The sequence below is a fragment of the Rhinolophus ferrumequinum genome, chromosome 17, assembly GCF_004115265.2.
Source record: "Rhinolophus ferrumequinum isolate MPI-CBG mRhiFer1 chromosome 17, mRhiFer1_v1.p, whole genome shotgun sequence".
In the NCBI taxonomy this organism is placed as follows: Eukaryota; Metazoa; Chordata; class Mammalia; order Chiroptera; family Rhinolophidae; genus Rhinolophus; species Rhinolophus ferrumequinum.
Window position 1 is genome coordinate 32405024 of NC_046300.1, and position 15825 is coordinate 32420848.

General features: G+C 42.5%; 1 protein-coding gene across 6 annotated transcripts in view; it reads right to left on the bottom strand.

Annotated features, from left to right (window-relative positions):
* The window catches only part of CPNE4 (copine 4), a 401661-nt gene that overhangs the window by 32495 nt on the left and 353341 nt on the right, over positions 1-15825 (bottom strand). For all 6 annotated transcript variants that reach the window (XM_033133293.1, XM_033133295.1, XM_033133298.1 and 3 more), the window contains exons 8-10: positions 9762-9860; positions 3284-3370; positions 2034-2093 (exon numbers count right to left, since the gene is read on the bottom strand). In XM_033133293.1, the coding sequence (XP_032989184.1) occupies positions 2034-2093; positions 3284-3370; positions 9762-9860 (246 nt within the window). The remainder of the gene's footprint in view (positions 1-2033; positions 2094-3283; positions 3371-9761; positions 9861-15825) is intronic.

Genomic DNA, 15825 nt, shown 5'->3' on the forward strand with positions numbered 1-15825 from the left:
AAAGCTGACTTAATTTTGGAGAAGAGTGATGTCAAAGAGACTAGTATGTTTTCTTCAATAGTAAGTTCAAAACAGAATACCTAGCGACCTTCTTCTGAGACCTCAGCCTGAAGGCCCACAGGAGGAAGGGCTTTGTGGGAGACCCTGATGATGGGCTGTCTCCTTCTCGGCATTTATCTGTACATTTGCCTCCTCTTTTCATTCCTTGTTCCAGACTCACTCTCGACACCCCAGGGTTCCACTGGTTTGACACTGGAGGGGCTGAGAAGCTGGGACTGGGGAAGTGGTGCCGAGAACCATTAAGGTGGTACCTGCCAGTTTGGAAAGATCAGAAAAAGTGAGAAAGAAGGGGAGATCAAAGCTGAGAGGGCAATTCTTCTGTGTCAGGGAGGCCATATAAGTCAGGATGCAGACCTGGGAACCACATGGGGTGAAACTCCTGGATTTCATGGGGGCTGGTGCTTTGCAGCACAATTCCAAGGGCAAAGCAGGGCCCTGAAGGTTGAATAGAGAGTTGTTGAAGAGCATGGGATCTATAGAATCTAAAACAGACCCAAATCAATAGAACTTTCCTTTGAAAACCTATAAATAGTTCCCTGAAATTACTCCTTTGCCTAAGATCTTAGGACACTATTTCCAGTAGCTCTCCTTTATGACATTGCTGGCTTCTCTACTCCCATTTGTATACATGCGGAGCGACGATAAACCCACAGGACAGCTAGAGTTAAGTGTGTGTACCACAGTGAACATGTTTGCTATCTTCTGCATGTGCCAATGTGTATGTAGCAGGGCTGGGTGGGTGTGCTTTAAAGAATCTTAGACTTTAAAGAAATGACCAAATTCTACAATTAACTCCTGTAACTACTTTGGGGTAAATGAACAACGGCCAGTGTTTAGGCAGAACATAGGTAGAACACTCTGAGATTACAGCAGAGGACAGCCTCTAGCTAGGGAGAGGCTGGCCTATCAAATGACCCCTTATCTCACCCCCTCGGGACTCCGCTTTTAGTCGTTTGAGTACCACTATCCCTGGTCCCAGGAACACATTGGTCCTGTCTACTCTCTTGGGCTCAAACATGGACAAAGAAATTAAACCATTTTCCTTGCCTTCCTCACATGACTGAGCCAGTCTATGAAGCTAAACAGGTCTGAGCTTCATGAGTACACTTCTGTAAGATGAGGAATAAATGCTGCACAAATTATATTTCTCTTGTTTACATCCACATTTCTTTCCCATAGATTTTAACAGTTCTGTCTCTTGGCATCTGTGGATTCTCTTTCTGGAGGTCACATGTGCCCCAATCTAGGCAGATTCTGAATATTAAGCCACTAAAAGCAAGTTGTTACAGAGTAGATGGACTTACAAACTTGCCCTACACGGGCACTTTAAAAGGCCCCGTCCAGTTACCCAAATGCATATTAGGAGTGTATAAATCCCATGGGCTCATATTTTACATGTAGCATGTAGGAGATGATTCTTCATCCTCCTACTGAGTCCAGACACACAACTGTATTTCTCAACGCTGAAAGACTGGTCCCCCAATCTTTTGGAATTCACCTTTTCATTGCCCGATGAACCTTTGGATGGCTTACTCTTGGCACTGACCACTGGGTAGGACATTGGCACTTGTGTTTTGGCCACATGAATACAACAAAAGTATCTGTCTTGGTTCCGTGGGACTTCCTAGTATGGTTCACTTCCTCCCCATCCTTCTCACCCAGTGATGGGATCTGGCAGTTTGCCCCCTGCTTCATGCCTCCTACAGTTACTGAAAGAATGAGAGGCATTAGGATGGTTCCCCAAACCACCTGACGTTGAATGGCATGAATTTACTGATGTGATGCTGAAAACCAGACTCACTGGAAAAGACAGAAGGACGAACTCATTGTAAAACCTGGTACCGTACCATATTTCAGCAATGAGACTTGAACAAAGCCAGAGTTTTAATAGACTTTTGTCTTCTTGTGCCCCAAACCCAGCACAACTCCCCAACTTTGCTCCATGAATAAGAACAAATGTGGAAACGACTTACTGTAAACTGGATTTGGCAGCCACCCATGATGTAGTCCAAGAAAGAATGCATCTTGTGGATCTGCATAGGAGGTAGAGAAGAAGCTGTTTTAGTGATAGCAGGGGCAATATTGCCTTGATGTGTGAGAGCAGAGGAAGTGGCTGGGGGTTTAGGCTCTGCATTGGTTGGTCTGCATATCAAAGGCAGGCTCACCGCCCACTTGACTGCTGTCTCTAGGAATTACTAACACTTGGAGGGGTAGCCCCTTTCCAGGTCTGCAAGGCCACAAGATGTTAAAATATCATAATATATATATATATATATATATATATATATATATATAAAAGCCATTATTAAATCAATGGCCCCAGATGGTCAGTCATAATACATCATCCTCTGGTCCCAGTGATTGGTTCAAGGGTGGGCGTGTTACCCACACCAGACCAATCAGTCTTTTCCTTTACTCTATTGCTATGTGTAAGGATGTGCTCCTAGCAGCCATACAGAGAGAAACTATATGGCACTTGAGTCCTATATGGTGTCCTCCCAATCTGGGAGAAGGAACCTGACATATACAGAGAGAAACTATATGGCACTTGAGTCCTATATGGTGAAGTAAGAAAGACATAGATTAAAAATCTCAGCTCTTAAACTTATCACTTGTGTATGATCTCATTTAAAAGTTGAAATCTCAGGGTTGTGATAAGAATAAACAGAATTTATTATAGTAATTCTCCCACAGTAATTACTCAACCAGTGGCAGACTTATTCTCAGATGCAATTTAAGGTGTTTAATTATTAGTACATGGAATTTTCTGTGAGTTAGAGCCCTCTGGGAGGAATTTCTAGGCCCTTCAATCTTCCCCCCATTGTCTTCTCTTCATGGTACTCTTTGAGCATAGGTGAGGTGCCACATATAAAGCAACAAACACTGTGATAGGCTCATAGTAGGTGCTTTAGAAATGTTGGTTGTCCCCTTGGGAGATCTCCCTCTGATGCTTCCCTGGGCAGAGAAGAGCCTGACTTAATGACTCTTCTATTTTTGAGGACAGGACTATCCTTGTGGAGGGGATGGTAGCACTGGTCTACCACAATTCCAAGACATGCTTACATTTCTCACTATATGTCCGTTAATACATTGTCTTTCTGATGTTTATTTTTAAAAAGATCACATCATCTCAACACTCTCTCCCTCTGACCTCACAACCTGAACTCTCCCTCCCAAACAGCCCTAGCTTCATACTCCTGGGAGAGAGAGGCTATGTACATACCTTGCATTGATTCAAAATCACAATGCCTGAATTCTTATAATTCTTCTTCTTGGCTTTGTACTTGGGGTTGATACACTCCCATTGCACCTGTAACAAGAAGCATCACAGCATGACTGCCTGCTCAGGAAGAAGCGGAGTCATTCAATGAGGTCAAGCCCCCACATGCTGCTGCAGATGGACCTGAGGGCTGACAAATGGTCTCTAGGTGATAACCCTTTCATCTAGAAGGACAGTAAGGAAGAGTGGTTGAGAGTAAGACTCTGATACTAGACTACCTGGTTTCAATCCCAGCCCTCCCGTTCCCAGCTGTATGATCTTTGGCACGTTGACCCTTGAACAATGTGGAGGTTGTTCAAAAATCCTCATACAGCTTTTGACTCCCCCAAAACATAACTGAGGGGGACTGGGTCCATTAACCCCATGATACCAAAATCCGTGGATGCTCCAGTCCTCCATATAAACTGGTGTAGATCAATGGACAGGTAACCCCCATATAACATGGCACTTCTATAACACGGTTTTGCTCTAACACGGTTCAAGAATTGGGGAAAACCCTTGTACCATATGGCATCCTAGAACATGCTTTCACTCTAACATGGTTTGAGAATTAGAGAAATCGCCGAACAACCCGGAATGTAATCAAAGCTTAGTAGTGATGATGCAGAGAACATTATTTTCGTTATACTTTTGGTGAAAATTGCTTTAAATAAAGATATTTCTCTTAATTATAAAAATATAATAGTATGGTTTTTTTTTTTTAATTTTTGGAACCTGCCCCCCTTTTTCGGTACTAGTTCTTTTTTTTCCGTATAACACAGCATTTTTTAGGAATCTAACAACCGTGTTATAGGGGGATACCTGTATACAGTCCCCCCCACTCCCACCCAGTGGTGAACTCCCAACTGTAGATCAGAAACAGTACAGGTATCTATTGAAAAAAATCTGCATATAAGTGGACCTGCGCAGTTCAAACCCATGTTGTTCGAGGGGCAACTGTGCTTGATTCTTCGATTCTTTGATGCCTTGGATATATCCTCTGTAAAGGGCGCCCGTAACTATTTGTCTCATAGGATTACTGTGTGGATTGAATGCTTAATTTACGTAATACATTTGACAGTGCTTGGCACTTATAAATGTTTACTATTAATAGGGTCAAATCAAGCACCAGAGGGGAGGAGAGATCCGCAGACACACAGTTGAATAACCCAATTGCTGAGTCTCAGTGCCTGGGAATTGACTTACAAGGTAGGGAAACTGAGGAACATTGCATGCTGGCTACAGGAAGTTGTTAGAGACAATGAGCTTACAGAGAACTTCACTGAGTGCTAAAATAACAGGCTGATGTATGTCACCAAGTAGCACAATAGATCTCGAAAAGGGACATCTTTGAAAGGTAGGATCAGAGCTGCAGGAGTGGCTGGGAACTGAGAGCTAATGGGCCATCCATGGGACTGGATCTCAACCTTTCCAGCCTACGGAAGACCTCATGGCACGAAGTCAACTGCAAGTCAAACATCCACGAGTCATTGAATACTCCTGCCCATCATCCTATGGGAGCTAGAACCTTGGATTTTCACTCAGGAGACAAATTTTCACTCTCTAAAAATTAGAAGTATCTGAAAACGAAGCAGTTTCTGAGGCAGAGGTGAGTAGGGTAGACTGAGACAGCCTCAGCCCCCAGTGGCCCCTACTGATAGGTCCCTCTCAGTGTCCCTGAATCTGTGTCGTTTCCTCCCACAATGACTCTGAGCTTAGTCAGATAACTTGTTTTCACCAGGGGGCATTAGCAAAAGTGATACGAGCAGAGGACTGAAAAGTGCCTGTGCACTGGGGCTTGCATTACTCTTGCTGCTGGGATGTTTTCGCCATCATGTAAGAATGCTTCAACTGGTCTCCTGGAGAATAAAAGAGCACGTGGGAAAATGTCCTGGCTACCCCAACTGCTGAGGCATGAATGCATGAGTGAATTCAGTTAACACCATGTGTATTGGAGAGAAGCTATTCCAACTGAACTCAGCCTAAATTGCCTACCCAGAGAATCATGAGTAAATAATGATTGTTTTCAGTAAGGAAGTTTAGGGGTAATTTGTTACTCAGCAGCACATAAGTGATATAGCAGTTTCTCCTGCCTGGGGAAGTTCCAGTAGGGAGTGAACCATCACACACGGGTTTGGAAGAGAGGAACCCTGTACTGGTTAAGGGGCCTCTAGGACTTTTTCCATCAAAAAAGAGAAGACTAGAAGGACAGAAGAAAGGAAGGCGGGGGAGGGAGGGAGGAAAGAGTCAAAACTGAATCTGAAATCAGCAAATCCTCAGCTCTATTTTTTTAAAGGCCTAATCTTTCCACAATCATGATGTGCTTGATGTGGAGAATTCCAGTCTGTCCCAAAGCAGATTTAGTATTTTCAGACAAAGCATCCCAAGTCCCACCCAAAACCATCAAAACTGAAATTGCCTTTCCCCCAATGCTTCCTCTAATGTTACAGTATAAACAAGTAGCTTAAGGATTTACCTAACAACTGATAAGAAAAGATTCTAAAATTAGATCTGCTGATTCTTTTGTCATTTTCAATAATTTTTAAACTCAATTTCTCAATCGAACAAGACATAACAGATGAAACTTCGAATGACTTAGAGTCTACGTCCTATTAATAATTAAAATGATCATCCATGAAAAGTCTACCTGGTTCCATCACAGGTTAAGATGGACCAGTAGTGGAGGATGGGTTGGCTCAGCCAGACAAGGGCTCCAAGGAAGCAGAATAAAAACCTGCAGGTACTTGGGGCTTTCATGCCTTTTGGGAGCCCTTTCACCCCCTTTTGGGAGTCAAGGGGGTGGTGATGAGCCAGGTCTAAATATTCTGCATCTATCTTGGCATGAAGTTGTTATGTAACTATGGGCTATGTATTTTACATCCACAATCCCATTTAACTCTCCCCACAACCTCCTTTTATAGATGGAAAACGAGGCTCAGGGAGCACAGGTGGTAACTGGTGGATCTGGGATTCACACCACACCAGTCTCGCTCCAGAGCCTGACCTATTAACCACACGCTTCCTGCTTCCCCCAGGAGGGTCTTGGAGGGGCTCTCCTATTTGTTCTTGAAAGTTTCCCTTTCGGCCACCTCAAACTAAACATGTTCATAAAGGCCATCCAGGAATTCATCAGAGTTAATCAAGGATTTACCCTGTTCCTGCAGAACCATGACTCTCACCGGGAGGAGCTTGAAAGTTAATGTCTCCTCTTTTTCTCTCTACGTACTGAGTTTCCTCAAGGTTCAAGCCTCCTCCATCTTCTCTTCTATCCTCTATCTCTAAACGTACTCCTTCATTCTCTTGACTTTAAATACCGTCTCTTTGTTTATGGCTCCAAAAGTACATCTCCAGATGTGCGTCTCCTGTGAGCACCAGTTCCCCAAACTCAATTCTCGCACCATCCTCACAGACTGGACCTTCCTAAAATAAGACTTTCTCAGTCAGGAAAAGGCACCAACATTTATTCACTTATCCCTGAGTCTTTCTTTTCCTGCTTCCCTTTGCCCCTCATATCTAACCCCTTAACAAATCTTGTAGCTCCTTATCTCCAAAACATACTTTATATCTCTCCACTTCTCTCCAACACTATTATCACGTTTTTAGTCCTCCTTCTTGCCTGTAGTATTGGCCTCCTGACAGATCCCCCTGCTCCATTCTCTTGTCTCTCTATAATGAAGCATCTACACAGTAGCCCAAGGACTCTTTTACAAAATTAAAACCAATCATGTCGTTCTCTAGTCTAGACTCCTCTGCAGCACTGTCCAGTAGAAATTCCTGCAATGGTGGAAATAGTCTGCATCTGCACCAAACTATATTGAAGCTAGCAGCCACACGGGGCTATTGAGTACTCGAAATGTGGCTAGTGTGACTGAGGAATTGAAATTTTAGTTTGATTTAATTAATTAACATGTAAATTTACATAGTCACATGTGGGTAGTGGCTATTTTATCGAAGAGCACAGTTTTAGAAGAAAATCCCAAACTCCTTTCTCTGATCTAGCAGAATCTACTTTTGCTGGCCTCTGCCTGTGTCTTAACCACATCTCAGACATGGTTCCCTTACCCTCTCTGCTCCAGAAACACCGGGCTCCTTCCAGATCCTTAACCATACCAAGCTCCTTCCCAGCTCGATGCTTTGCAATGCTATTGCCTCTGCCTGACATGCTTTTCCCTTGCTTGTTACAGGGTTGACATCTTTTCATCTTTAAGGGCCTTCAACTTAAATGTCACCTTTTCAGATTATCTCTCCTATACCACACCTTTATAACTAAACTGGTTCCGTTTTTTATATCTTTTGTCACAAGTTGTAATTGCATTTTTATTTTTTGTTTACTTGATTTGTGTTTATATTTTACTGTGCTGCATCATGCCTGACATTTAGTAGGTGCTCCTTAATAATTATTAGTTGAATCAATAAATAAGGGAACAATTCCCACAGAGCGAATGTGGCAAAACAGGGGCTTGGTAGTTGAACTGAAATCTTTCTAGTATCTCAGTGATACAGAACAATACAGTAGCATATGGTCAATTTCCTCAGTGAGACACAAATTTATTTCCATTTCTTTAAATGCCTCATGCTTCGTTGTTCTTCAATTGTGATATATGTTATAATGTTACTTTTAATACCCTTTTAAGAGCCTCGAATGTTTTTCCTATTTATTGATTTGGTTATTTTTATTTGTAGAGGAGAACAAGGCAAAACTTTGTAAAACTCTTTAGAGCTCTAGCATGTGGTAATCAATAACTGTCATTGATTTATTAGGTCAACAGGGCCTGGTCCAGTACATTCAATGGAGGAACTTCTCTGGCTATATTCCTTTTTATCCTGAGAATGACTTTACTGATAATTTAGTGTTGGTTTTAATTGTGGCCCTGAAACTCTGCGTCTGTTCATGGGTGAAGGTCTCTGTGCATTAGACAAGGTTCCTGCAATGCATAGTAGACAATAGAGCACATATAGCAGGTTTTGTGGGAACTATGCAGAAAGCTGCCCTTGAGTTTCTAGACCAAAGGTATGGAAATGGTCTGATTCAGATGAAGCTTCTAATTCTAAAACATGATAGTTTATTTCTATATAGTCTGGTTATATCTTGACCTTATATCTTAAAAAAATGAGACTTGAAAAATGAGTTGGGACATCTTCTCTAAACCACATTTCTGGCCAGGCCAGGCACAGGGTCTTATCTCTAAGGAAAAAGACCTTTCACAAAGCCACTGAAAGCTCTGCTGTCACTCCTTGCTGCTCCATGGGGACAGCGGGCCCCAGAGTAAGAATGGCAGGTATCTTGGTTTGGGTTTCCCAAGAAACAGATACTGAGGCAAGGATTTAAGTGCAAGTGCCTCATCTGGGAGGTAATATCAGGAAACACCAATAGAGTGGGGAATTGAGACAGGGGAGGCAGCCAAAAAGGGGTACATTATCAAGTCAGTTCGCGTGGCTTACCCCTGCTGGGGAACTGCACAGAACACATCTCAGAGTTTTGCTACCTTTATACCCCAACTCCCATTTAGTGATTTGTTGAGAGAGCTGCTCCCTGATTAGTGTTACATCTGCCCCCATACTTCCAACCTGCTGTGGGCATGGGCAGAGCAGGCTCCCGCAGCTACAGAAAGCCCTTGGGCAAAGAGATTTAGGCTCTGCAGGTGGAAGTTGGGCAGATGAACACCGAACAGGTAAGAGCTGAAGTTACATGGTTAGAATGCAGATGACAGCAACTGCCTAACAGATTGATATACAGGTATGTATCAAGGTATGTGTGTCTGAGGGAAACACAGAGGAGGCTTGGCTTTCTGGGTGATGCAATGAAATCCCTGTGCACTTCTGTGGTTATGTGGTCGTGTCTGGGGACATATCTTGAGATCAAAAGTGAAATGGTAGAACTAGATAAAGTTCTGGTGCCCATAATAAAAATTTGGAGGAATCAAATCATCTCTCCAAAGCATTAAATATGTAAGTAACGTCACCACATCATCGAAATGTAGAGCTGGAAAGAATACCACTACTAGCAGCAGATATTTTGGAAATGCTAGGTATGTGGTAGGCACTTTGATAAATGTATATCATGGATCATTTCATTTAATCTTCACAAAATTCTATGAAATTGGTAATTATCACCATTTGTTTTTTGAGGTAAGAAAACTGAGGCACAGAGAGATTATGCCACTTGTCCAAGGCTACATAGCTAAAGGAAATTAGAAAACGTCCCATCTAACCTCTCCATTTTACTGATGGAGAAACTGCACCACACTGGGGCAGAGGTCAAGGTCACACCAATTGCTTTGGGTTGGGCTAGTACTAGAAGCTAGGTACTCACATCCTACCATGCTCCCTTCTCAGCGCACTTAATCATATATTGACATCTTGCCTCTAGCTGTTCAGGCATAGCTGGATGCATCATGAGAAAAGTGTCTGGGGGAAAAACCATGAGCTGTTTACCACATACCTGCTTCCCTTCCATGGCCCCTCTCATCTCCTTAAATGTCGAGGTGAATTCTCCAATGAAGTCATGTTTGCCGTTGGAATCCCAGTCCCATACTATGCACTGCAAGAGAAAATAAGATTTTTTTTTCTTTTTAATTAAAAATGCATCCACAGTAGCTGAAGGCAGTGTGAACTTTATGAGAAAGAGCTGATGAAACATGCTTGGTCTGGAACAAAGGCCAGGCAGACTAGGATTGCAGCATGTGGAGATAATATTCCTTTCGTTTCCACAGCCTTTACTTGGCCTTTTTGCCATCATCTCCAAGGAACCTGTGATGCAGCCGTGACTAATGATTTGCACATTTTTCAGGTAAGGCCAGTAAGAACAAAAGGGAGGTGAGTGACTTGCCAAAGGGGCCATCTAGTGAATGAAAACCTGGAATTTAAAGGCAGGTGTCCCAACTCCAATTCCAGTGCTTTTCCCCCCATAGTAGACAGCCTCCCTGGTTTACAGCTAGAATCAGATGCCTGAGATCCTGTCTGCAGCTTCTACAATGACAACTTATATTTAATGATTTGAATGGGATCATATTAATCGCATTTTCTTTTTCTATTTTTTTCTGAAGGCAAAAGAGTGATGTTAACAGAAATGAGCAAGGAGGAAAAAAGGGAGATCTTTAACTGGACCCACATTTAAAATGGGTGGATATTTCCAGTGTGACAGGTAAGTTACACTGGTAAATATCAGGCATCCATAACACATGTTTGGTCTAACAAGAGGGTTCCCTCTAACAATGGTAAGGCTAAATTCTGGGCTCCCGGGCAGCACTTTGCAGAGTGACTCAGATTAAATCAGCAGCCATCCGTCTGCTTGGTCATATGTCCGTAGGTGAAGAGGACGCTCCTCACTGTTTTCCAGAGTGAAGACCGAACTAGGGTCTCAAGTACCTTAGATACCACTTTTACATCTTTAACCAGTGATTTGCAGCAAGGAAGTCCCAGACCTCAAATAAGATCAAGGCAGCAAAGGGGACCTTTTATTCAGATGTTTTTCGCTGGGATATTGGGACTCTAAGAGGCAGCCTGGTCCTCCCTCAGGATGCACGTCCCATTGGACAGTCCTGCTTGGAAAACCCGACCTGTAAATCTTTTCTCGGATCCTGGGTGATGCCCCACAGACCTAAAGTTAAACATGTCCAAAATGAAACAGAATTCCCCCCTACATCTATTCCTACTCATTTATTTTCTATCCCAGTGAATTGTACCAACACTCACCCGGTTTCTACAGAGAAAAAACTGGGCATCATTCCTGGTATGCTTCTCTCCCTTCACTCCCCCACACCAACGCCTGTCCATTCCATTTTCTAAATATGGCTTAACTCCAGCACGTCTCTCCATTCCCTCTGCTCCTTCTCACCTGCTTCACTATGACAGACTCCTCGCTGGCCTCCATGCCTACCTTGTACTCTCCCACCACCCGTAACCCATAACTCATGCTCATTTCCTACTTAAAATCAAAATGTATAAAGGCTAATGGGTCTTCCAAGGTCACCCATGATCTTACTCCCTAAATGTTCCCAAATTTACCCTTTATAATCCATGCTTACTGTATTTTAAAGTTTTTCTAATATGAGGTTGGTTTGAATCAAAAGCATTTGCAAAGATTTCTTTCTTTCTTTGAGGCATCTTAAAGAAAAAGTAATTTCTCAGCTCTTGCTCTCTTTAAATGTGGAGTCTTTGGTGGAGACTTGTGCTCCCAAAAATGTATTAATAAGCCCTTTAGTTATGGAACAGAATGGATTAGAATAAATCAGAATGCAAGAGGTTAAGACAAGGGAGGTAAATGGCTCTGCTGAAAGCAATGGTGAAGTTGAACTTTCCCTTTGTAATGAGAGACACAGAGGTGGGGTTTAGGGATGAAGGTTGAGAAGAAATCAGGGCAGGATTCATTAGAGCGCTGAAGACGGTCCTCGCATCGCAGTGAGAGGAGGTGAGAGACAGGTAAGAAACTAGAAACTGTGACATCTAATGTTCAAGGCCAAGTTATTTACGTATTTCTGTCCTCTAGGCCCATTTACTTCCCCTCTGCCATTATCCCTGAGACTCCAAGAAATCTGTTGTTAGTAACAACATTATGCCGGCGGTGACTTGGAGAATAAAGGAGAGGGGCTGTGTCCATGTTTTGGGACAAGCAGACCAGAAAGAAGTAGAATGATTGAGAACTGGGTGGGAGTAGGACTGTGAAGGAAAAGCTTAACACATAAATCTTAGGAGCAGAACTTCACAGACATACTGGGGATGGGTGGTCGACTTCTACAATTACGTGAATTAGAATTCAAGATATCTTATTTAGATTTTAAGAGAAAGTTTGACCCCAGAAAGTTGGAGACTAATAATTAGAAGTCAGTTAAAATCATTACTCAATTTACACTAACTTTTTGGCTATTATATGTTTATGAAATTGATAGATGCTAAAAGCAAACTACCAATAGTAGCTGTTCTGTCAACCAGAGTCCCTAAATGAGGGTAATGCACAATAGAGTCCCCAGATGACCCATGAAGGACATATGTGTGCAAAAGAAATAAACTGCTGCAGTTTTCAGCCACTGAGATAGCATAACCTAGTCTAAAAACCATTTAAGTACTTAAAAAGGCTGTCATAGGAAAAGATATTTCAATTTACTTTGAGTCTAGAAGGGGGGAAAATAGAATTTCAAGAAGTTATAAGGAAGTAACAAAGAAAGCATTTACCAATAGTTATACCTGTCCAAAAACAAAAGAGTCTGTTTGTGAAAGACTGTTTTATTGCTGGAAATGTTCAAACAGAAACTGCAGGACTACCTGAAAGAAAACGTAGTACAGAAAGTCAAAAAGAGAATGTTAAAGAGGATTTGGTAGGATGTTCGTTGAACTTTTTTCTACCTTGGAGATGCTAAGACTAGTTGTAGTTGCACATGTTGCAAAATAAAGTCAATGAAAAGCTTAGTTCATTCTGGCTGAAATGCCAAGCAATGCAATGTAGCTTTGGTAGGAGTGATGAGAACCTTTTAATTCAAGGGAGGATGAAGTTCTACCTCATGTATTCCAATGGATACTGGAAGCAATCAATGATTCAGTCGTTTGGAAAAAGCACTCAGGATGTGCGTTGTGGACTTCACATTGTAGAACACTGTCAATTGATCAGCAGTTACTTACAATCAGGTGTTTTTCTCTCTGCTTGCCAGTCCCTCCTTACTGATCCTGACACTCACACATTTATTACCTGGAGCAAGAAACAGAAGAAAGCTTGCTGGGCCTGAACATGGAAAGAGAAAGTAGGATCCCTGGGACCCTACTTAAAGGCTCATAACTTTACCTGGTGGTAATACAGCCATAGATGCCTGAGTCTGACACTTGGATACTCACTCTTCTACCTTTGGAGAGGAGCAAATAACAAGGCAAAGGGGGCAGAAGCACATCAAATAAAGGAAGTGGAAGCAGCCTTTTTTTAACACTCCCTTGCATTGGGAAAGAAAGTCAGCGTCCCCTCCATTAGGGTAAGGGGTGTAACTCTTCCTGTCTCCCTAGCTACAGTTAAATATAGAAAAGCAAGAGGGGATGTACATGTTACTGTGGTTTGTCACAAAATCTGAAGCAAAACTACTTACACTGCTTCTTTGTCCTCTCCTATATTTCCCATCATGCTTTAGTTACCGTCCCTCCTTTCACCCGCCAACCACAACATTCAAAATGTTTGGAATGTGCTCTCTCTCTGTAGCAGAAAGAGAGTGACCGCTGAACTTCCCCAAGCTGGTGGATGAGTCAGGCTTGACAGGGCTCCAGTCATAGCGTCCCAGGGGCAGGCACCGCCGCTTTCACTGGCCCTGTTCTTCAGTCAGCTGGCATTTCTCATCATGGCAGTTGCAGAATTCTGTTTTAACCTTTCTCAGCAGGAATCCCAAAGGAAGGAAGACACAGCAAGGCAGCAAAATAAAAACACTGTCTTTCCCTCTCTCCCTGCCATGAAGCTGGCTTGTGACAGCTCTGATACGGCTGACAGAGGAACACATTCTGGTGAAAAGTAAACAGATCAACTGCCCTGCAGAAAAACTGAGACAGAGGCAGGGTTCTTGGTGTGAATCAACAAGGACGCCTTGACAGATCTGTGAGAGATCAGAAGCTCAGAACCATCTATAAGCTAGAAAACCTTCCCGAGCTCTTACAGCTTACAGTGGAGTTGAGGTTTACAACCCTGTCATGCCTGAGCTCCACAAGCGGTCTAGTCACCTCCCTCCTTTTACTGAGAAGGAAATTGACGGCAGAGAACTGAAGTGACTTCTGCAAGTCCACCCAGTACAGGGCTGGGACTAAAATCCAGGTTTCCTGCCTCCTTGATTTCACCACTACCACACCAACAGCAAATTATAATAGGTAAAACGTACATAGTGCGCACTACGTACTGGATGTACTGTTCTGAGCACTTCATACATAAAAATTCACCTTATCCCTAGGACAATGTATCAGTATGCTCATTACACAGATGAGGAAGCCGGGGCACAGAGAGCTGCAGTAAGTTTCCCCAAACCACACAGCTAACACGAGGTATCTTTGAACTGGAAGAACCTAAGCTTCATAGTTTGTCTTAACTGACCATCTTTTATGAAGCCAGGCCAATTGTGTTTATGGCCTTTTTATCCTTTACGATAACTCTGAAATGACAATGTATTAATACTATTAACAGGTAATTGCCATTTGCAGGTGTAATTCACAGGCTTAGAGAGGTTAAGTCACTTGACTGGACACTTAGAAAATGACAAAGATGGATCTGAATCCAGGTGTCTGGTGCCCTAGCTGATATGTTTTCTGTTATGTCACCCTATCTTTTAAGCAGGAATTCAGAATCAAGGTCTCCTTAGTCTGTTCTGTGGAAAAGCCTCATTCTTTGATTGCAACTACCAACTATTGGGATCCCTCAAAGCTCACCAAATAACATAGAGAAGGTGCTCACTGTTCCCATTGAACAGAATGCAAAAGCAGCAGCATGCAAAAGAGAATGCAAAAACACCCTGGGGTTCTCAGCTTTGTCTGTAAAATGCATGGATAGGTGTATATGGAGAGGTCCAGTTACTCCAGTTTTATATTTGCATTGAACCCCTTAGAAGAAAGGTGTGTTCAACTGCTGTGCCAACTTACTGTTTACTAGCTTTTTTGATGAGTCACCTCAGCTATGTTACAGTCCCCAGTTATTTAATCAAACACTTGTCTAGGTGTTGCAGTGAAAGCATTTTGTAGACGTGATTAATCAGTCCATAATCAGTTGACTTTAAAGATTTTGTGATGGGAGGATGGGTGGGGGAGGGAATTCGATAGTTGTTTGATGGCTATAAAGTTTCAGTCATGCTAGAAGCATAAGTTCTAGAGATCTGCTGTACAACAGGGTACCGACAGTTAACAAAATGGTATTGTGCGATTCAAAACGTATGGAGAGGGTAGATCTCATGTTAAGTGTTTGAAACACAAAATAAAAACAAAAGGAAACAAGAAAACGTTGGGATATCTTAGATATGTCTATTACCTTGCTTATGGTGATGTCCAAACTCATTCAATTATATGGATTATATATGCACAGTTCTTCATATATCAATTAGATCTCAATGAAGTTGTTAAAAAATAAAGGAAAATTTCCTCGATAATCTAGGTGGGTCTGATACAATCAGATGAAAAGCCTTAAGGGCAGAACTGAGGCTTCCCTGAGGAAGAAGAAATGTTGCCCTCGGACTGTGACGTTAGCTTATGCCTAAGAGTTCCAGCCTGCCCTCCCTGATGGCCTGTTCTAGGGATTTCAGACTTGTCCAGCCAGCCCCTCACACTGTGTAAGCCAATTTCTTGCAGTAAATCTTTTCTCCCACTGGTTCTGTTTCTCTGGTTGACTCTGAGTGATAACATCTTTCCTTACCTCCCTTGGCATTTATGTGTGCACATGAAAAGGAGAGTTTTCAGTGACAACTGGTCTTCTCACACTCATATGCCAATATTGACTGAATGCTTACTTTGTCCCAGGCGTTAGGCTAAGCACTTGAGGTGCTCTGATTTATTCAGTCACAGTA